At 55.3% G+C, this 21152-nt stretch overlaps 1 protein-coding gene across 1 annotated transcript in view; it reads right to left on the bottom strand.

The window, feature by feature from the left end:
* Positions 1-2014: 2014 nt before the first annotated feature.
* Positions 2015-21152, bottom strand: part of TULP3 (TUB like protein 3) — a 44928-nt gene continuing 25790 nt past the window's right edge. The window contains exons 3-11 of the mRNA XM_055141831.1: positions 19282-19438; positions 17521-17697; positions 15619-15752; positions 14354-14557; positions 12248-12360; positions 9746-9860; positions 6442-6540; positions 5203-5374; positions 2015-4586 (exon numbers count right to left, since the gene is read on the bottom strand). Coding sequence (XP_054997806.1) covers positions 4453-4586; positions 5203-5374; positions 6442-6540; positions 9746-9860; positions 12248-12360; positions 14354-14557; positions 15619-15752; positions 17521-17697; positions 19282-19438 — 1305 coding nt within the window. The 3' untranslated portion in view covers positions 2015-4452. The remainder of the gene's footprint in view (positions 4587-5202; positions 5375-6441; positions 6541-9745; positions 9861-12247; positions 12361-14353; positions 14558-15618; positions 15753-17520; positions 17698-19281; positions 19439-21152) is intronic.

Raw genomic sequence — 21152 nt, 5'->3', positions numbered from 1 at the left:
GCGCCCCCCACTAAACTGCTCCTACTTCCACTTTTATTTTTTTAATTAGTGAGTCGCTATGAGGGTACAGTAACAGATTTACACATTTCCATACTTGAGTTTCCCTCATCCAATGCTCGAGCACCCCTTCCTCCACCAGCGTCCATTCCCCACCACAGTGAACCCAGTATCCCTCCCACCTCCCAATCCCATCCCCCCTCCGCCCCCCCCCCCCCCCCGCCTCTGTGGCCGGGCATTCCCTTTTGTTCTCTCTCTCCTTTTGGGTGTTGTGGTCCGCACTAGGGGTATTGAGCGGCCATCGTGTTCAATCTATAGTCGACTTTCAGCACACATCTCCCCTCCCGAGCGGGTCCTCCAACCAGAGCTTACCTGATGTTCCTTTCTCTCTCTGAGCTGCCTTTCCCCCACTTTTCCCTGTCTGTGCTGAGTGATCTATCTGCCTGGACACATCTTCTGGAGCCTTTTCGTTGTGAACCAGCAACACACACTGCGATGTTTGCCAGGTGTGACGCACGTAAGCTGTCGAGTTCGCACACACCTGGCCGAGAAGTGTCAGAGGTTGTACACTCGGGGTTTTGTTGTTGATTTGGGGCCACACCCAGTGATGCGCAGGGCTAGCTCGGGCTCTGCACTCAGGAATCACTCCTCGGGGCTGGAGCGATAGCCCAGCGGGGAGGGCGTTTGCCTTGCATGCGGCCGACCCGGGTTCGATTCCCAGCATCCCATAGGGTCCCCTGAGCACCGCCAGGTGTGAATCCTGAGTGCAGAGACAGGAGTCGCCCCTGTTCGTTGCTGGTTGTGACCCAAAATGCTAAAAAAATAAAAAAAATTTAAAAAATTTTAACTTTTAATAGAATCACTGTTGTTTTTAAACGTCTGATTTACAAAAGTGCAGGCCCTGTTGCTGTCTTTGATGTCAATGACCATCATCCTTCCTGGTCCCTGAGAAGGATGCAAAACTGTTCTGTCGTGATCTGTTGGGCCAGCCACGCACAGCACAGTAGCTAAAAGGAATCATTTGAAAACGGAAAAACCAGCCTCTCAGCATTAACCCGCCTTCCGAAGCCCTTCTGTGGGCCTCGAGGCTCCTCCAGAATGTCTCCGAGTCACTCACTGTCTAGACAGGAAGAGTGGGAAGATGCAGCGAGGACCTGTGAAAGCAGTTTGGAACTTTCTCTAAAAGTCGACTTTAAAATGTGGACACTTAAAAAAAGTGAACACTGGGTCTGGAGTGATAGCACAGCGGGTAGGGCGTTTGCCTTGCACGTGGCCGACCCAGGTTCGATTCCCAGCATCCCATAGGGCCCCCTGAGCACCGCCAGGAGTCCTTCCTGAGTGCAGAGGCAGGAGGAACCCCTGTGCATCGCCAGTGACCCCTTCCCCCTAAAAAAAAAAAAAGGAAAATAAAATAAAATGTGAAGCCTTCGGAGCCAAAGATAGTCTCACTGTAGCTCCCCCTTTGTTCTGCCCTTGAGGGGCTGACACCAGCGCCGGCGGCTGGCCACTGCGACGGTCTCCAACAATGGAAGTCCTGCCCTCCAGCCCCGCTCTCTGTCCGGAGGTCGCCTGGTACCGTGGCCTGGGTACCACCGGGAGTCCAGATGGCTTCTCAGCCTTGCAGTCTGGCCCTAGCCGCCTGGGAAGGGAGTCCAAGGGGAGGCAGAGCAGTGGGTAGGGCGCTTGCCTTGCGTGTGGCGGAGGCGGATTCAATCCCCAGCACCCCGCACGGTTTCCGGAGCCTGCCCGGAGTGATGCCCGAGTGCAGATCCAGGAGTAACCCCAGAAACGGCATAGCATACCCTTCGCATGTGGGGGCCCCAGGTGTAACCTTTGATACCACAGGGCACCTGAGCACAGAACCGAAATGGGCCTCAAGCACCACCCCCAAACCAGTAACGTCCCTGGGGAGACTTAGCACATGGGAACCAAGTACTCCAGAGCTTTCAGCACTAGCAACTCTGAGGGACTCTGGGAGGGGCGGGACGTTGTCAAGACACAAAGTGACACGCGTGCACTTACTATAAATTATCCTTTATTTCTAAAAGCATACAAAAGGTATAAATACGTCGAATGTGTCAAAACCAGCCCCCTGCCCACGCAGCTGATTCCGTGTCGTCCCGGAGGCGGCGGGAGGCGGGAGTCACCCTCGCACCTCGGTGGGTCCCCGCCTCCGACACCACCTGCTAGACGGAGGGACAAGGAGCTTCTCCTCCAAGGAGGCGGCTTCTCGGCCAGTCCGCTGGCCGGGCCTTGGGCACTTGGTGAACGAGGCACTGGGCGGGCAGCCTGGGAGCAGCCGAGGGTCCTGGCGTCCCCCCGCTCACTCTGCTTCACGGCGCTACCGGTCGGGGCCGGTCAGGGCAGCAGGAAGCCGGCGCGTGGGCAACGACACTCTTGCTCTCCCTGCAACCCTCGCTGTGGCCCGGCTGCTGTCCCCGGCACGGAGGCCGGACGGGGAGCCCGGAGCTGACCGCTGATGACCGCCGGCAGTGAAGGCCAGTGGTCTTGCTGAAAGCCGCCTGTGGCTTTGGCTGCGGCCATGGGGGGCTGCTGCGACCGGAGCGTGTGTGGGGGCGGGGTTTGGGGAGGGGCTCGACTGACCACCCACTTTCTGCTGGGGGCTTGGAAGCAGGCCCGGGTGGGCGCTGGGCCTCTACCCCCTGGGGCCCCTGAGCCTGAGCCGGGTGTGGGGACCATGGGGGCGGGGTCCCCCAGCCCTGATCGAGCAGACAGGAGGAGGCAGGGCTGAGCCACGCTCCCCCCGGAAGGAGCGCCCGCCCGCGGGCCCGTCTCGGCCTCGCCTCTCCTGCCGACCCTCCGGGCATGACACCACATGTCTCACCTCAGCACGGGGCCCCTCACGCGTGTCCCCGAACACTGACGCGGCCGCTGTAATACTGTGACACTGTGGGGGGGCGGCACCCCCCGAGCCAGGAACAAAGGCAGAGGCCAAGCGAGTCCCGGGTTCTAACTGGACAGTCCGCCGGGCGGCTGGCGCGTGCGGTCACCGGGAGTCAGGACGCTGTCCTCACGGGGCTGGCCGTGACCCTGCCCGAGCCCCCTGGAGGTGGGGGCCAGGCCCCTGCGCTGGGCAGGAGGGGGCGGTGGGCAGTGCGGCATCAGGGCGGCACCCCCAGCCTGCTGGGAAGGCCACGGTCACCCCGTGCTCCCTCTGACTCACCGAGGCTGGGGTTGCTTCCTGGTGGCCGTGAGCGACTAAGGGGGGGACGGTTCTCCGTCCACTACATCAGGGATGGTTGGATGGCATCATTTTCCTTTGTGATGACCCACCAAAATGGCCGCTGACCTTGGGTTTTGCCAAAAAAAAAAACAAGAGAAAAGGCAAAAACCACACAAAACCCAAACTGACAGAAAAACAAACCACGTGGGTTCTCTGGGTCCGTGCTCCGGGGCCGCTGCTGTCACACCCCACTTCTGGGGTCTCACGACCACCGGCCTGGGGAGTGGAGGGGACGTGGGGAACCAGCTCTCTCCTAAAATCTCAAAAAAATGGTGGCGGGAGGGAAACTGGGGATGTTGGTGGTGGGAATTGTACACAGGTGCTGGGACATTACAGGACTGAAACCCAAACAGAAACAACTTTGTAACTGCGCATCTCACAGTGAGACTTAATTAAAAAAAATAATAATAAGAGATTTAAAATTTTCAAAAGAACGTGAAAACACATCTAAACCTCCTCCAAACCAGAGTAGCCAATCATCAGAACCTGATTCTGACTTCCTGTTTCCAAGCACAGGAGATCAAACTTCTGATAAAAGTTTTCCCTATGCTTAGAAGCCCTGGGTTTGCTCATGGCTGTCTCCGGGCCCTGTGCTCAGGAAGCCCTCCTGGTGGAGCTTTGGGGACCCCAGGGGGTGCTGGGGGTTGAACCCGGGTCAGCTCGGGCAAGCCTACGCACGTACTCTCTCCAGCCCCAGGAAATCAAACTCTTTTTTTTTTTGGGGTCACACCCGGTAATGCTCAGGGGTTCCTCCTGGCTCTGCACTCAGGAATGACTCCTGGCGGTGCTCGGGGGACCCTATGGGATGCTGGGAATCGAACCTCGGTTGGCTGAGCGCAAGGCAAACGCCCTCCCCGCTGTGCTGTTGCTCCAGACCAGAAATCAAACTCTTAAGGCACAAAATGTGTTGGGCAAGAACTTCCGAAATCAGCTGGGGGCTTCTGAATAGAGACCTGCTCTGGGGGCCTTCAAGGGTCTCCCGGGGGCCAGGGGGTCCCTGACCAGGACCGCCACGCCAGAGACACGCAGCCATGCGTGGACACACATCTCTGTGTGAGGTGACATGTATGCACACACGGTGCACTCAGGTGCCATGCCTGAGTCCCAGGGGCGACTGTCAGCCTTCCGAGGGGTGGGGCCAGCGCGAGGGTGGGGTGGGGGGGCGGCCTGCGGGGGCTCGGGCCCTGCTGGGCGGTCACCCGGGCGGGCGGTCACTCGCAGGCCAGCTTGCTGTCGAAGCTGGACAGGCCGATGGCAAAGGCCTGCAGGGCGCAGAGCGGGTAGTTGTAGTCCAGCGTGAACTCATCCTCGGCCACGCGCCCGAACTGCATGACGATGTAGGAGGCTGGGGGCGGGAGGGGGGGCGTGAGACGGCGCCCTCCGACGACGCCCAAGCCCACTCACTCTCCGCCCTCCAGCCGGCCTGTCCACCGCGGGAGCGGTCCTGGGGCGGCTCCTGACTGCGGGGAGGGGCTCAAAGGGCGGAAAGTCCAGGGGCTGGAGCGACAGCACAGCGGGGAGGGCGTTTGTCTTGCACGGGCCAACCCGGGTTCGATTCCCAGCATCCCATAGGGTCCCCGAGCACTGCCAGGGGTAATTTCTGAGTGCAGAGCCGGGAGGAACCCAAAAAGCAAAAAAATAAAGGACAGAAAGTCCGAAGCGGCCGGCTGGGCAGGGGCCAGGGGCCTGGGGCCAGCTGCACACAGCAAGGACATCTGCCCCTGCTCCCACGCGCCTCGCCTGACCTGCCGCCCGGCTGTCGGACTCTCCCCACTCTCGGCACAAGGGTGCGGTGCACACAGCCGCCTCGGCCTTTCCGGGAACGGGCCTTTCTCCAAACTCGCTCTCCCGAAGGCTGCGACTAGCGCCAGGGCCTGGATCCACCCTATCGGCCCCCCGCCCGCCCATGTGGCCTGTGCACCCCGTTGTCCATCCCCGCCCGCCCCCGCCCGCGGACTCACGCTCGTTCTCGTGGACGATCTGGAAGTTCTTCACGGACGCCTGCGTCACGCGGCCGCGGAAGTTGAGCACGTAGGACTGCGTGTCGTTGTTCCACACCGGGGCCTTGTTGCGCAGCTCGATGAGGTTGTCCATGGCCTTGTTCCGCCACTTGGACAGCAGGCTCTCGTGGTCCTGCGCGGGGAGGCAGGGGTCAGCCCTCTGAGGAGCACGGCGGGGAGGGAACTCCCGCCTCCTTTCCGAACGGGCCGACCGGGACGGCGCTGGGCAGCAAGCCAAGCCGGGCCGGCTCTGGAGTTTTCTCTTTTGTAACCGTCGTCTGAGGGGTTTCTCCTTGCAGGCTCTGTGACTGCCACTGGACAGCTTTCGGAACTGCTAGGACTGGGGCTGGCGCCATAGCACAGCGGGGAGGGCGTTTGCCTTGCACGCAGCCAACCCAGGTTCAATTCCCAGCATCCCATAGGGTCGCCCAAGCACCGCTAGGAGTGATTCCTGAGTGCAGAGCTAGGAGTGACCCCTGTGCATCGCCAAGTGGAGTGAGAGCTGTTCCTTGGGGCAAGGCTGAGTCTTGCTCTAGCTGAGGCTCTGGATGGATCAACACTTCCTTATTTGTTTAGGGACAATGAGGTCGGCCAATGGTCAATCCAGGTGTTTTTCTTGCTGGAGCCCAGGTTAGGTCCCTGGCACCTGGTCCCCTGACCACTGCCTCTCAACAACAACAGAACACAAAAGTATTTGGCGGGGTGAGGTCACTGCAAATTGAGGCCAGAAATCTCAACACCATCAGAAACACAGTATCATAATTATGATAAATTTTCTGGAGGGCCACACCCAGGGGTGCTCAGGGGTTACTCCTGGCTCTGCATTCAGGATATATTCCTGGTGGGCTCAGGGCACTACATGGGATGCCAGGGATCGAACTGGGGCCGGCCTCGTGCAAGACAAATGCCCTATATGTTGTACTATGGCTCTGGACCCTATAACATATATATATATTTTTTGCTTTTTGGGTCACACCCAGCGATGCTCAGGGGTTACTCCGGCTTTGCACTCAGAAACCACTCCTGGCGGTGGACCATATGGGATGCCGGGGATCGAACCCGGGTCGGCCGCATGCAAGGCAAACGCCCTACCCGCTGTGCTATCGCTCCGGCCCCCTATAACATTTTTAAAGTGTACACACACACACACACACACACACACACACACACACGATCCTTCGCTATGTAAGTCTTACTTACATTTCGTGGCTGGACTGGGATTCGCTCGTGATTCATAGTCAGTCCCGGAATGATCACGGACATTTTCCTTGGCCCTTTAAACCCAAGCACATTGGTTTCCTAGACAGAAAAACAAGGAAGAACCTTGAAAGAAAAGGGAAAATGAAAAGACTACACTCTTAACATGAGACCTGCAAATCGGGAGCAGGCGACTGTTGTTCAAAGAGGAAGAACACTCCCAGGCAGACGGCGCTGCAGGTGATGAGACAGAGGCCCGGCTCGGTCCACACCACCAGGGGAGCCCCCAACCAGCACTGGGCATGGCCCAAAACCTCAAACACGACAAAGAAATAGAATCCCGAGTAGAAATGTACCACAGTACTTTTAAAAACCTACTCTGAAGACTTGAAGATTGATTATATTGACTTGAAAATTTCATCTGACATAGAATGACAGCACTCATTTGTGGAATATAAAATATCATAATATACTGGGGGCTGGAGCGATAGCACAGCGGGGAGGCCATTTGCCTTGCTCGTAGCTGACCTGGGTTCGATTCCCAGCATCCCATAGGGTCCTCTGAGCACAGCCAGGGGTAATTCCTGAGTGCAGAGGCAGGAGTCACCCCTGAGCATCGCTGGGTGTGACCCAAAAAGAAAAATAAAAATCACAATATGCAACTAACACCCAAGAACAGTAAAGACAAGGGCCAGGAAGATTGCTCCACGGTTGGAAGCCTGCCTCATGAGTGGAGGAAGAAGGCAGCTGGGATAGAGAAGGGATCACGAAGTCAAGGATGGTTGGAGGGATCTTTCGGGATGGGAGATGTGCGCTAACAGCAGACTAAGGACCAAACATGATGGCCTCTCGGTATCTGTATTGCAAACCCTAATGCCCAAAAGTAGAGAGAGTATGGGGGAAATTGTCTGCCATAGAGGCAGGGGGAGGGCTGGGATGGCGGGAGGGATACTGGGACATTGGTGATGGAAAATGTGCACTGGTGGAGGGATGGGTGTTCGATCATTGTATGACTGAATCTCAAACATGACAGCTCTGTAACTGTGTCTCAGAACAGTGATTCAATTGAAAAAAAAAAAGAAGTAGTAGTAAAGAAAATTTCATCTGAAGTGAAGCCTTCAGCAATTGGTCCCACTCTGTTGTCATTGATAAATACAAATTCCCCAATGAGGTCATGGTACTATATAGTGGGATTACAGTTCAGGTTAAACAGGGCCAGTGTTAGGAAGCGAAAGTACTCAAGTCTCAGAGAAACTGAGATGAGCCCAATAAGGTGGAGACAGACATGAAAGGCATCGCAGATGCTGACTTGCTCCTCTAGCTCCCAGGTGAGGCCCTCCTGGCTGACAACCCTGGGGCCTGTTTGGAACTGGGAGTGGATTCCCCTCCCTTCGAGAGGGGTCCTGGCAGCCTCCACGCCTCTGCATCACAGGGGGCCAGGTAGTCCACATCTCCGGGACCATCTGACCAGGGGCTGTCACTCCTTAGATACAGCCAGTAGATGAGCCCAAGAAACACGGCACAGACTGTCAGTGAAGCAAAGAAAGTGTAAGAGCAAAAATAATTAAACCAGAGTCAGAAGTGACGGAAATTGGGGCTGGAGCGATAGCACAGTGGGGAGGGCGTGTGCCTTGCATGGGGCCGACCCGGGTTCGATTCCCAATACTCCACAGGGTCCCCCGAGCACTGCCAGGAGTAATTATTGAGTGCAGAGCCAGGAGTAACCCCTGAGCATTGCTGGGTGTGACCCAAAAAGGAAAAAGAAGTGACAGAAATGAAGAGTATGGCAGGTATATTAAAAAATGTAACAGAAGGGGGGCCGGAGAGATAGTGTAGTAGGGAGGCATTTGACTTGCATGCAACCGACCCGTGTCCCATCCTTGGCATCCCATATGGTCCCCTGAGCATCGCCAGGAGAAACTGTTCAGTTAAGAGACAGGAATAACCCCTGAGAATGAGCATTGCTGGGTGTGACCCAAAAAGAAAAAAAAAAACCAAAATCGTAATAGAAGGCATGGACAACAGAATAATGGCAGTGAAGTAAAAGATTGAGGAGTTCCAAGATGAGATTCAGAAACTACCCTCCCTCACTACTGAGAAGACGAAAAAAAATCTGAAAGAACATCAACAGCGTATCAGAGAATTATGGGATGAGGTCAAGAAGAATGTAAGAATTATTTGAGTCCCAAAGAACAGAAAGGCAAATTTGATGAAGAAATAACAAGTTAATCATTGATAAGAATGTTCCAGACGTTGGGGCTGGAGTGATGATACAGTGGGGAGGGTGCTCGCTTAGCACTCAGCTGACCCAGGTTTGATCCCCTGCATCCCATGGGGTCCCCCGAGCACCGCCAGGAGTGATTCCTGAGTGCAGAGCCAGGAGTGACCACTGGGCATCCATGAGTATGACCAAAAAAGAAAAGAAAAAAAAAAAAAAAAGGAATGTTCCAACCTTTGAGTATAGTGGGGTAGGGTTCTTGCCTGGTATGCTTCTGACCCAATTTTGACCTGCAGTCCCCTGAGCCCCATCAGGAGGGATCCCTGAGTTCAGAGCCAGAGCCAGGAGTAAGCCCTGAGCACCACTGGGTGTGACCCAGACAACCAACCAAACAAAAAAACACCAATTTTTTTTTTTTTTTTTTTTGCTTTTTTTGGTCACACCCGGCATTGCACAGGGGTTACTCCTGGCTCTGCACTCAGGAACTTCTCCTGGCGGTGCTCAGGGGACCATATGGGATGCTGGGAATCGAACCCAGGTTGGCCGCGTGCAAGGCAAACGCCCTACCTGCTGTGCTATCACTCCAGCCCCGAAAAAAATATTTTTTTTAATCAACTTATTGATTTACAATTTTGTGAAATTTCAGAGGTTTGCTCGATTCATCTATATGGACGTGCGTGCCACCACCATATAGTGGAACAAATGAAAGAAAGCGACACATAATGAAAACAATTCTAAAACGAAGAGAAAATGCTATTACTAATATTACAGCAACTGGTCCCCAAACACTCAAGATAAAAGTTCCTCAGACCGGAGCGATAGCACAGCGGGTAGGGCGGCTGCCTTGCACGTGGCCGACCTGGTTTCCTGACTGCAGAGCCAGCAGTAACCCCTGAGCGTCACCGGGTATGACCCCCCTCAAAAAAAAGAAGGAAAAAGTTGGTTACTTTGAGAGACCGTCAGCACAGAACGGAGGAAGCCCACACCTAGCGGGCAGCTGGGGTGGGAGTCACGGCCCCCCCAGGCTGAGTCTTCCGGAGGGGAGACTCCTCATGGGCGGGCCTCGGGCCGCGGCTGCCGGGCACTTACGTAACTGATGGCCGCCAGCTCCTGCCGCATGTAGCACTTCTCCACCCGGCCGCTGGACTTGCTGGGGTTGACGCCGTGGTCGTAAATGGTGAACTTGGTCCCCATGAGGTTGGATCTGGAAGCAGGAGAGCGTGTCAGGGGGCGGGCTGGCTCCTGGGCTCTCCCAGCAGACGCAGCCCTGGGGCGCGGGCAGGGAAGGATGCCCACAGACTCGTGCCCCGAGGGTCGTCGACTCCTCAGAGAGCTCTCCTCGGTACACGTGAGGGCGGGCCTCCCTGACAGCCGCTGTCGTTCTGCCTGAGTGGCTCCATCCACTAAGAAAAAACAAACCCAAAATCCTGGAAGGAGACTTGGGGGTGGGGTCGGCACTCTCGTCCATGCAGAGGGACTGACTACTCCTGTCTCTGTGCTCAGGAGTGACCCCTGGTGGTGCTCGGGGTAGCACATGCAGAGCCAGGATTTATATGGGTCAGAGTCCTGGATGGGCTACCTCCCCCCATCTCCCAGGCAGGTGGGACCACGAACCACCTCCAGTGCCAAGTGAAATCACTCACCGGCCATGATCCAGAGATTCATGAGTAGATCTCAAAACAGCCCAGCCAGGAGCTGGAGCAATAGGGCAGCGTGTAGAGCGTTTGCCTTGCACACGGCTGACCTGGGTTCAATCCCCGGCACCCCACATGGTCCCCTGAGAACCCCCGGGAGTAATTTCTGAGTGCAGAGCCTAGATAACCCCTGAGCACTGCCATGGGTGTGACCCAAAGAGCCAAAAAGAAAAAAAAAAGACCAGCAAGTTGCAGAGATTCTACCAGACCCTGTGCAAAGTGAGTTATCCAGGGCACCCCGGGGAGGGGCGGGTGAGCCCACCACCTGCCCACTCACAAACATGTAAATATCTGCTAAGTGAATATATATAACACAGCAGGGCGCTGCGCTTCATTTCTAACCGGCATTCCTCTCCTTCCCCAGGTGTTTGTTCTAGCAGCTAGAAAGCCTACAAAGAGTAAAACATCCAGAAAGGAAAAAAGGCCTCCACACTCCACAATCGCCGCCGTGCTCCCAGCAGGACTCCACTGCTCAGGTCGAGCCTCACCCAGAAACTAGTGTGTTGAGAAACTCAGGCACGCGAGTTTGGGGACTGAAATCTCCAGGGCCTCACGGAGTCAGGGATATGCTACCTCCCCCCAGCTCCCTGTGTTTCCAGAAGCCCCGGCAGTCATGTATTTGCCCCAAAGTTGTGACCCAGTTAAAAATTTAACTCCAGGAGTATCACCCCATCAAAAATTTTGGACTTCCTGGAATGACTTCTCCAACTCTACAACACTGGAAAGCCAGTAGCACACCAGATTGGATGGGGTGTAACGTAGAAGGTAACTAATCTCGAGTAAGAAAATATACACCCAGGAGGCTTAACCTGTGACAACATCTTAGTAAGTCCTTACAAGGGCTTCATGGCTCCATGGTGAGATACAACAATCTTCACTAACTTTCTTCTAAGGAAACATTTTCTAAATCATTCTTTTAGCAAATTATTTATAAGAAGCAATATAAGATAAATTATTGGGGGCCTTCTATGGGAGCAGGCTTGGGGGGTGATTGGGAAAATAAGAGAATAAAGGTGGTGGGAAGGTGCAGTGGTAGTGGGATTGGTGTTGCTATACTGAATGGAACAAATCCTCACGAATTTGTAAACCACGGTTTTTATATAAAGTGTAAGGGGAAAGTAAAAATTTTTTTTTTTGCATTTTGGATGCTCAGACGTTACTCCTGGCTCTACACTCAGGAATTACTCCTGGCAGTGCTTGGGGGACCATATGGGATGCTGGGAATCGAACCCGGGTCGGACGCGTGCAAGGCAAACGCCCTACCCACTGTGCTATTGCTCCAGCCCCTGAAAGTAAATTTTTTTTTTAAAGTGGGTAACAGTATATGGAAGGCCAAAGCATTAATCCCATACTATCTCTTTGTGGGGCAGGGTGGGGGTTGAGGGGATGGTTTGGGTCACACCCAGTATGCCACAGACTCGGGGCTTACTACACACACACAGACACACTCACTGGCTCACCTGGCTGACACCCAGTATGTCACAGACTTGGGGCTACACACACACACACACACACACTTTTTACTGGCTCATGCACTTGGGAATTACTCATGGCTTATTTACTTACACTCACACTCACACACACACACACACTCACACTCACACACACACACACTTTTTACTGGCTCATGCACTCAGGAATTACTCCTGGCTTATTTACTTACACACACACACACACACACACACACACACACACACACACACACACACTTTTTATTGGCTCATGCACTCGGGAATTACTCTTGGCGGTGCTTAGGGGACATATGGGATGCTGGAAATTGAACCCGGGTCGGACCGAGTGCAAGGCAAATGTCCTACCTGCTGTGCTATCACTCCAACACCCCGCCTCCTTTTTTTAAAAAAAAGAAAAGAAAAGACAGAAAACCAAGGCTACTCACCTGAGTTTGCCAATGTAACTTAACCCTTCACGAGATAAGTCAATGGGATCGGTGGAGATAAGGTAGTTGGATGTCTTACTCTTCTTGCGCTTTCTAGCTGCTAGGACAAACACCTGGGGAAGGAGAGGAATGCGGTCAGAAACGAAGCACACGCCATGCTGTGTTATACAATTCACTTAGCAAATATTTACATGTTTGTAAATGCCAATCGCATACAATCAATATTCCAGTCTTCTTTTCTTACAAAAAGATTTAATTCACTTGAAATTTTATTTTTTTGCGGGGAGGGGTTCAAGCAGAGGCGTTTGGGGGTCAATCTCAGCAGTGCTCAGAGGGCCATGAGTATGTGTCCAACTCGACGGAGAAGGTTCCCGAATCCCCAACGCTTCCGGCACTCACGGAAGTGCAACTGCTTCTCTAACCTCCGTTTGCGTGTGGCTTTCACACCTCGTGAGCTCACATGAACGGGTTCTGGCTACGCACCCTTCCTCACGCTGCCCAGAGGTGGACATCAGTGGACAAGCAGGAGGGGCCGGAGCAGGGGGGCATCTAGTGAGTGTTTGCTTAGCAGTTTATGACCACAACTTGGGGCGGGTCGGTGACTCCCTAAACCTCAGTTCCTCCATGCATAAACCAGGCCTCAGAGACCCTAGTTCAGAGGCTGGGGAAAGAGGACACCACATGCTTCCCACGGGGAAGTTCTGCTCCAAGCCCCAGAACCTCCTGGTCCCCTACGTACCATCGTCAGGTTTGACCCCAAACCAAATCCCACCCCCAACACACACACATAAATAAATAAATCACTGTTACTGTCATCCCGTTGCACATTGATTTGCTCGAGTGGGCACCAGTAACGTCTCCATTGTGAGACTTCTTGTTACTGTTTTTGGCATATCGAATACGCCACGGGGAGCTTGCCAGGCTCTGCCGTGCAGGCGGGATACTCTCGGTAGCTTGCCAGGCTCTCCAAGAGGGATGCTGGGAATCGAACCTGGGTCGGCCACATGCAAGGCAAATGTCCTACCTGCTGTGCTATTGCTCCAGCCCAAATAAATAAACAAATAAAGCAGTTAGCACACCCGTGGTATGTCAATAATGCTCTATAAAGCATAGTTCTAATATCATCATCTTACATCTAATCTCATAAAACCATCTACAGAGGCCCTGGGAATAACACAAAGTATATTCTTCAAATTAAGTTGCCTCCTATTTATGCATAAAAGCAGTTAGTGATAACATAGCGGGGAGGGCGCCTGCCTTGCTGTGGCCAACCTGACTTTGCTCCCCAGCATCCCGTATGGCCCCCCAGTCCTGCCAGGAGTCAGATCTGAGCACCCCCGGGTGTGGCCCAAGACAGTCACCTGCCCCCCAACATCAGTTAGAACCGCTCAGAGTCAATACTCCACCATGTGTGCGTCTGTGTTTCTGAGCCCTGGTCCGCAGCACGAGCTCTCTTCACCCCTGACAGACAACAGCCGAAGCGCACACTGGAGCTCCCCTGCCAGCAGGGTGGTGGGGAGGAAATTTCCTTCCACCTTTTTTTTTGCAATCTATTTTCCTTTATTTTCTTTTTAAAAAATTATTTCTTTTTCTAATGAATCACCGTGAGGTAGTTACAGACTTACAAACTTTCATGCTTACGTTTCAGTCATACAATGACGGAGTTCCTTCCACTCTTTTTTCTTTTATTCTTTTTTTTCTTTTTTTTTGGGGGGGGGTCACACCTGGCAATGCACAGGGGTCACTCCTGGCTCTGCATTCAGGAATCACCCCCTGGCGGTGCTCAGGGGACCAGATGGGATGCTGGGAATCGAACTTGGGTCGGCCGCGTGCAAGGCAAACGCCCTCCCTGCTGTGCTATCGCTCCAGCTCCCTCCTTCCACTTTTTTACATTCTGGATAAAACTGTCACTCTCTTGGAGAAGGGACAGATTTTCCTCACCACTGAGAGCTGATGGGGCCCAACAGCAGTGCTGAAGCCTTCTCACAAACCCAACAGCAATAAAAGAATTCTGCTGCTCCCCGCCCCCCCAACACACACACACCCCAACACCACCAGCATTCTTCCCTGGAGCTCCTGATTCGTGCCGAGAATTCAGGGTCCTACCTTCTCATTCTTACTCTTTTCCAGGTGCATGAAGTAAGTGGGGAAGAGACCGCGGTCCATTCCTTTCTTGTCTCGGGTTATCCGACAGGTCATTGTGATGCCCCGTGGGGCGGGGCGATAGGCAAAGTCCTCTAGATTCTCCATGTCTCCCAAGAGCTTCTCCACTTCTATTTGTCGGGCTACGGAACGGGAAGCGCCCAGATCCTGAAAGCAGCATCACCCGAACATCAGGAAACCTCCAACTCTCAAAATATAATAAATAAATACGATTTAAAAACAGACAAAAAAGAAAACCTCCAACTCTCTCCAAGAAACACTTTGCCAGAGATAACGGATTGCTTTATCCCTATGTCTTCCTTCTTCAAACAGTCTTGGGGGACATTTCAAAAAGCTCGATCAGGAAGTACGGGTGCCGGCTGTGCACTCACGCCGCTTCCCCGGGACTGTCGGCCGCCTCTGCTGTCGTCGGGAGATCGGGCACGAGCGCACCCACCCGGTCCCGGTGTGCGCCGGGGACCCGAGGGAGGATCGGAGGGATTTCTGAGTCTGCACTCGGAACAGACCTGGTGGAGCTTGGGGGACCATATGGGATGCTGAATCTGGGTCAGCCACGAACATGTGCAAGGTAAGATCCGGAGCTGCCTCGCGCAAAACGGACCCTCTGCTCCTAAGGACTATGATCCGAGAGGTCTCCTAACCCAGCGGCTTCTTACGGAAATGCAGCTAGAGTGTGAACTGAGCCAAAATATCAGAAATCCAAAACCACGCGGCCACAACAGCGGCCGTGCGAGCTCATAGTCTTCATTCTCAGCAATGAAAAGAAATTATTAAACGATGCCTTTTCAGCAGGCCTGATTGTTGGGGGGAAATAGTGAGTTCTCTATTGAAATATTGAATGTATTCAAAGTATAGAGAATGAAATGAAGATCATTAGCTACTTACGTGGGGGGGTGAGAGGGGGGTATATTGGGGTTCTTGGTGGTGGAACATGCACTGGTGAAGGGATGGGGGTTAACCATTATATGACTGAGACTTAAACCTGAAAGCTTTGTATTTTTTTCACAGTGATTCAAAAAAAAAAAAACTTTAGGGAGCTAAATGTGAGCTAGCCATCAAAATCTGAGCTGGAATCTTTTGGAGAAGCACCTAAGCTAGCCACGGTACCTAACACCAGAGGGACGCTTGGGAAATAGCCCCCTTGGTGCTAACTGAACCCCGAGGTGGCAGCTCGTCTTCAGCTCTGGAGATGGGCCAGGTCTGCGTACCGTGATGGACAGCTGGCTGGACCCCGACGTGAGTGTCTCGGCCTCCAAGCACGGCGGGTGAGACCTGCATCGCTTTCCCTCTTCCTCCGCGCAGTCGGAGCCCTCCTCGTCGAAGTTCAGGCTGCCAGAAATGCCTGTCAGGAGAGGGACACGTAGCTGCCAGCCCTTACGGGAAACAGGAACCTCTGAGGCAAAGACATCACTCGGGCTGGAGAGACGACGGTCCAGCGGGGGGAACTGGTGGGGCGTGAGGGACCACAGAACTACCGCAGGGGGAAGGGGGCCGGGGAAATAGGCGCCACACCTGTGTGCAGCACAGGCACTGGGGACCACCTGGGGGTTAGAACCTGCCGCAGTGACACTTTCGAGAGCTTCTCCGAGAGGCACTTCATGTGCTTCAGAGTCCAGGGGCCACGTGCCGAGAGGGCCGAGCCGCCCGGCGCTGGCAGGGGGGTCCTGAGAGAGTGCGGCCGCCCGCACAGGACCTGCAAGGGCGCGGGTCCCTCTGCACCGCAGGGACCAAGCGCCCAGTCAGGGTCAGGGCCAGGAACACAGCTACTTCCACCTCTAGCACCGCGAAGACCGGCCCAAAGGACACGGGAAGCTCCCCCCACCCCCCGTTTCCTCCTCTCTGGCCCCCTGGGGCAGAGGTGAGACCCCAGACCGAGCGTGGGGGCTCAGAGCTCAGGTGTCCGCCTGGCCTGCCCTGACCACGCTGCCCTCTGCTGCCCCTCGCCCCTGCCCACACTCCCTGCCTCCCCCCGGCCTCTGCAAGATTCTCTCGCCCAGGGAGCAGGGCGTCTGGGACAGGGGGCGATGATACACAGGGGTCACTCCTGGCTCTGCACTCAGGAATCACTCCTGGCGGTGCTCGGGGGACCGTATGGGATGCTGGGAATCCCTGGGTTGGCCGATGCAAGGCAGACGCCCTCCCCGCTGTGCTGTCACTCCAGCCCCAAACCCTTTATTGTTTGGAAATAAAATTCTCCCAGTTCACAGATGTCAAGGGTTTGCCCGTCAAATGCCAGTCTCCGGCTGCTTCCACAGCTGGCAGTCCTGGGCACTCTCCCAGGCTCCCCTGACCAGCACCACCTTCCGACACCCTCTGACCATGTGCACACGGCCCGGCGGTGTGATTCTATTTCAGCGTCACGGTGTAACTCAGCCCGCCAGCCGCCGCCTCTCCTGGTGGGTGTTTCTGCCCCCAGACCGGCTCCCCTCTCCAATTCACACCCTACGGTGCAGGGCCGCTCTTTCCTGCCCGCCTCTGCTGCACTTCCCCCGCTGTAAAGCCCCCAAGGAGGCCGGAGCATGGGGCAGGCCCAGGTTCAGCGCCCGGCCCCACAGTGACCCCAGAGCACCATCCGGAGTGACCCCAAGCGCTGGGTCAGGAGCAGCCTCTGAGCACTGCTGGACGCACCTGCCACCCCCTGACCCCCAGAGAGAAAACCCCTCACCACTGGGCGTGGCCATAAACGGAGAAAACAAGGTATTATAACCCCTGCTGCTGGCACTTTCCATTCTGTCTGCCTTATCTGGGGGGTAGGCATTAGGGTAACTGCTAATATCGCCGACAATGACCAAATCACCCAGAGGTCAAGGCGTCTAGCACTGTAACCTGGTAAGCCCTTAGCTGCCGGACAGCCAGCTAGAATGTCCCCCACAATGAAAGGAAGAGGCTGGAGTAATAGGATAATGGGTGCAAGGACCTTGACCTGTAGCTGGCCGAGGGTCCCCTGTGCACGGCTTGGGGTGACCCCTGAGCACAAAGTCTTTCCCACCTGTAGGACTGTCGCCCCCCCTTCGTCCCCCTGCGAGAAAAGGTCAAGGCACAAGGTGGCGAGGTCAGTCCAGATTACGGGACAGTCACCGAGCCTGTCTCTGGGCTGTACTGGTCCTCACCGTGTTTCTGAAGGACCTCCTGCAGGTCCTGCTTGGGGACGGTGTCCCCGGGGCTCGTCTGCCCCGCGTGGCCCGAAGCGTCCTCGTCAGCGGCGGGGCAGTCGGCGGCGGGGACGGGAAGTTCCGTTTCCAAATCCGGAGCCTCGGGCTTCATGAAGGCGGCCGGGCCGTCGATGCCTGGGACCCGAAGGAGAGGAAACGGGAGAAGCAAACGCGGCTGTTTCCACGGAGTGGCTTGGGCGTGTGCGAGCACGCGGGCCTGCCACGCCACGCCACGCCACGCCACGCCAGCCCTCGTCCTCGCAGGAGCAGCCAGCGCTGAACCGGCGCTCCTCGGTTTACGCTTCACGGATGCCAACTAGACTTGAGGTTGTCACTGGGAAACTCGGCATCGGGAAACAAAGTCAGGGCTAGAGCGCCGCGGGCGCGGCACGGCGCGGGGCCAGGCGGGATTCCTTACTGCGGAGCCAGAAGCAAGCGCTGAGCGCCAGGCTGTGGCCCCCAAACTAAACAAACCAAAAAAAAAAAAAAAAAAAAACTAAGTCTGTGCTCCAGAGCTTTGATGCTACCCAGGCCGTTCAAGTTCAGGGGCTCGATCTGAGGCCTGCGTGCCCCGACTGCGCCTCTGAGTCGCAGTATCAGAAGCACGGACGCCCTTTATTCATACCTACTCCCCAGTCACTCTGAAAGATGAGGGGCCGGAATGGTAGCACAGTGGGTAAGGCTCCTGCCTTGTATGCAGCCCACCCAGGTTCAATCCCAGCATCCCCTTTGGTCCCTCGAGCCCACCAGGACTGATCTTGGAGTGCAGAGCCTGGGTTAAGCCCTGAACACCGCCTGGTGTGACCCACAAACAGACAAAAAACCAAATAAGAACCCTCTGAATGACCAACAATCAAGACTGTCAGCTGCTGAACTTCCTTTTATGGCATCTGAAGTAACAGTTGTCTAGGCCTGGAAGACGGCTTGAAGAACCGGAGCACAGGTCCAGCAGAGAGAAGCCCCGGGTTCCAGCCCAGCTCCCCCGGGAACCCCTGGGAGCTGCGACCAAGCCAGAGGCAGGACCTGGGCAGGACCGGGTGTTGGTCCAAAACCAACAGGAAAAACCAACACCGACTCTAGGGCGGGAAGCAGATCCTTCTTCTGAGACCGAGGAGCTGGCTCATGGAACTGGAGGTGCTTTCTATGTGGGGGTCCCCAGCATCAAGTGATCCCCAAGAAACACCAGGTCTAGCTCCAAAACAGGAGGAATGAATCCCGCCCCTCCGATCACCAAAATACCCTTACTATTCTTCATATAACACTGTCGTCCCGTTGTTCATTGATTTGCTCAAGCGGGCACCAGTAACATCTCCATGGTGAGACTTGTTACTGTTTTTGGCATATCGAATATGCCACGGGGAGCTTGCCAGGCTCTGCCGTGTGGGCGGGATACTCTCGGCAGCTTGCCGGGCTCTCCGAGAAGGACAGAGGAATCGAACCTGGGTTGGCCACGTGCAAGGCAAATGTCCTATCAGTGCAAGGCAAACATCCTACCCGCTGTGCTGTAATAAATAATAACAATAGTAATAATAATAATAATAATAATGTCTTCCACTAAAGAGGTCACTGCTTTATCCTAAGTCAAATGCAGTTTCCAGGACTCTGATGAACGCTAATAGTGTCCCTTGACAGTTCCTGCCTTCTCTTGGTGTGCTAGGAGCCCCTCCCCGCCCCACTGTCCTCCCCCCCAGCGGGAAGAGCCGCGGTGCAGATACCCACCGGGCAGGACGGCCTCCCTGCGTGGCCCGGACTCCACCAAAGGCGTCTGCTCCTCCCCACGTCTCAGCTTTGGCCGGCGAAACCCGGCGTCGGGGTTGGGCTGGACCATGAGCGGGTCGAGGCGCTTCTTTCTCTGCCTCTTCTCCAGCAGTGCTCTCTGCAAGGGAACGGGAGGAGCACTCAGGGCCCCGTAGAGAGCCACCGCCTCAGGCCACGAGCTCCTCGGCGACCATAAAAAACTTATTTATTTTATTTATTTTTTGGTTTTTGGGCCACACACGGCGATTCACAGGGGTTCCTCCTGGCTCTGCACTCAGGAATTACTCCTGGCAGTGCTCGGGGACCCTATGGGATGCTAGGATTTGAACCCGGGTCAGCCGTGCGCAAGGCAAATGCCCTACCCACTGTGCTATCGCTCCAGCCCCACAAAAAACTTATTTCTAAGTGAACTTTTGCCGCCTTGAGACACGGGAAAGGTGAGGACCCGGGTGGGGCAAGGATTCGCTCGCTTCATGACGCGAACCTTTATCAACTACCTGTGACGATCGACTTGGAATGTCTGGCACGTGTCGAGCCAGGCCAGGACCCAGATAGAAGCTGACAGAAAAGACCCCGGTCGGTTGTTCATTTAGCGTTTGCGTGACCCCAGCAGTGCTCAGAGGCTCCTCCTGGCTCTAGGCTGAGGGGTCGCTCCCACAGTGCGTGGGGGGCCATGCGGTGCTGAGGCTCAAGCTCGGGTCTCCAGGAGGCACAGCATCCTCCCAGTCCTCCGAGCCAGGGCCTCGGCCCCGTCACTGGAGTCTGGGAGATTATTCCGAGACTGGACAGAGAGAGCGAGACGGGCCTGAGAGGGCCAGAAGCGCTGTCAGCTCTGAGGCCCGCCCCAGAGAATCGCTAACAGGTTCTCCAGCAGCCGAGAAGTTCGGTGTTGTCGGCAAGGAGCAGCCTGCCTGAGGACACAGTGAACACGGACACGAGAAGCAGGAGCAACGGTCACCCCCTACCCCCGGGACCGCAGTCAGACTCCGCAAACCGCAGAGCTGTTGAACGGGGCAGAAACCCTGCCGACAGCCAGTCGGCTTGATGGCACGACCGAGAAGCTGTTCTGCAGAAAAGGGGCGCCTGCTGGTGTCTGGTCAAGGGGAACTGCACAGATGTGCGGTGGCGGGGTGGGGGGAGGGGGAGAGTATTCTACTTCCTGGGGATTTTTACTTTCTTTGAAGACAAGATGACAAGAAACTAGATCAGGCTTCCTGGTGGCCCATGAAAGGGCCCCAGGGACTGCCTAATTGGTTTCCCTCATCATCTCCTTCCCCGAGCGCCGGGTCAGGTGTCCGGGACTGAGGCAGGGACAGGAGACAGGCGCGCAGGCCAGGAGCTTCAGCGTGCCCGCTGGAAATGAACACCCTGGATCCCGTTCCCTCACTCCCTCTCGGGAGCCTGACCCAAAGGACCTGCTTCCACCCTGGCTCACCGACAAAGCCCAGCTCTAATCTCCTGAAATCACACTGGCTTGATTTGCTGTAGGTTCCCGGTCCTACACAATTTCAGGAGAACAGCTTCACAGTTCGAGGTGTGTGCTACAACTCACCAGCACTACCGCCAAAATTCCAGTATCTCCCAGCGGGGAAGGCATTTGCCTTGCACGTGGCCGACCCGGGTTCGATTCCCAGCATCCCATAAGGCCCCCCTAACACCACCAGGAGTAATTTGTGAGTGCATGAGCCAGGAGTAACCCTTGAGCATCGCCGGGTGTGACCCAAAAAGCAACAAACAAACAAAAAAACCACCCCTCCAGGGGGCCAGAGAGATGGTAAAACAGGTAAAGTGCTTGTCCTGCATGCAGCCAACCCAGGTTAGATCCCTGGCAC

The sequence above is a fragment of the Sorex araneus genome, chromosome 6, assembly GCF_027595985.1.
Source record: "Sorex araneus isolate mSorAra2 chromosome 6, mSorAra2.pri, whole genome shotgun sequence".
Taxonomy (NCBI): domain Eukaryota; kingdom Metazoa; phylum Chordata; class Mammalia; order Eulipotyphla; family Soricidae; genus Sorex; species Sorex araneus.
This window is presented reverse-complemented; position numbering and strand designations above follow the sequence as displayed.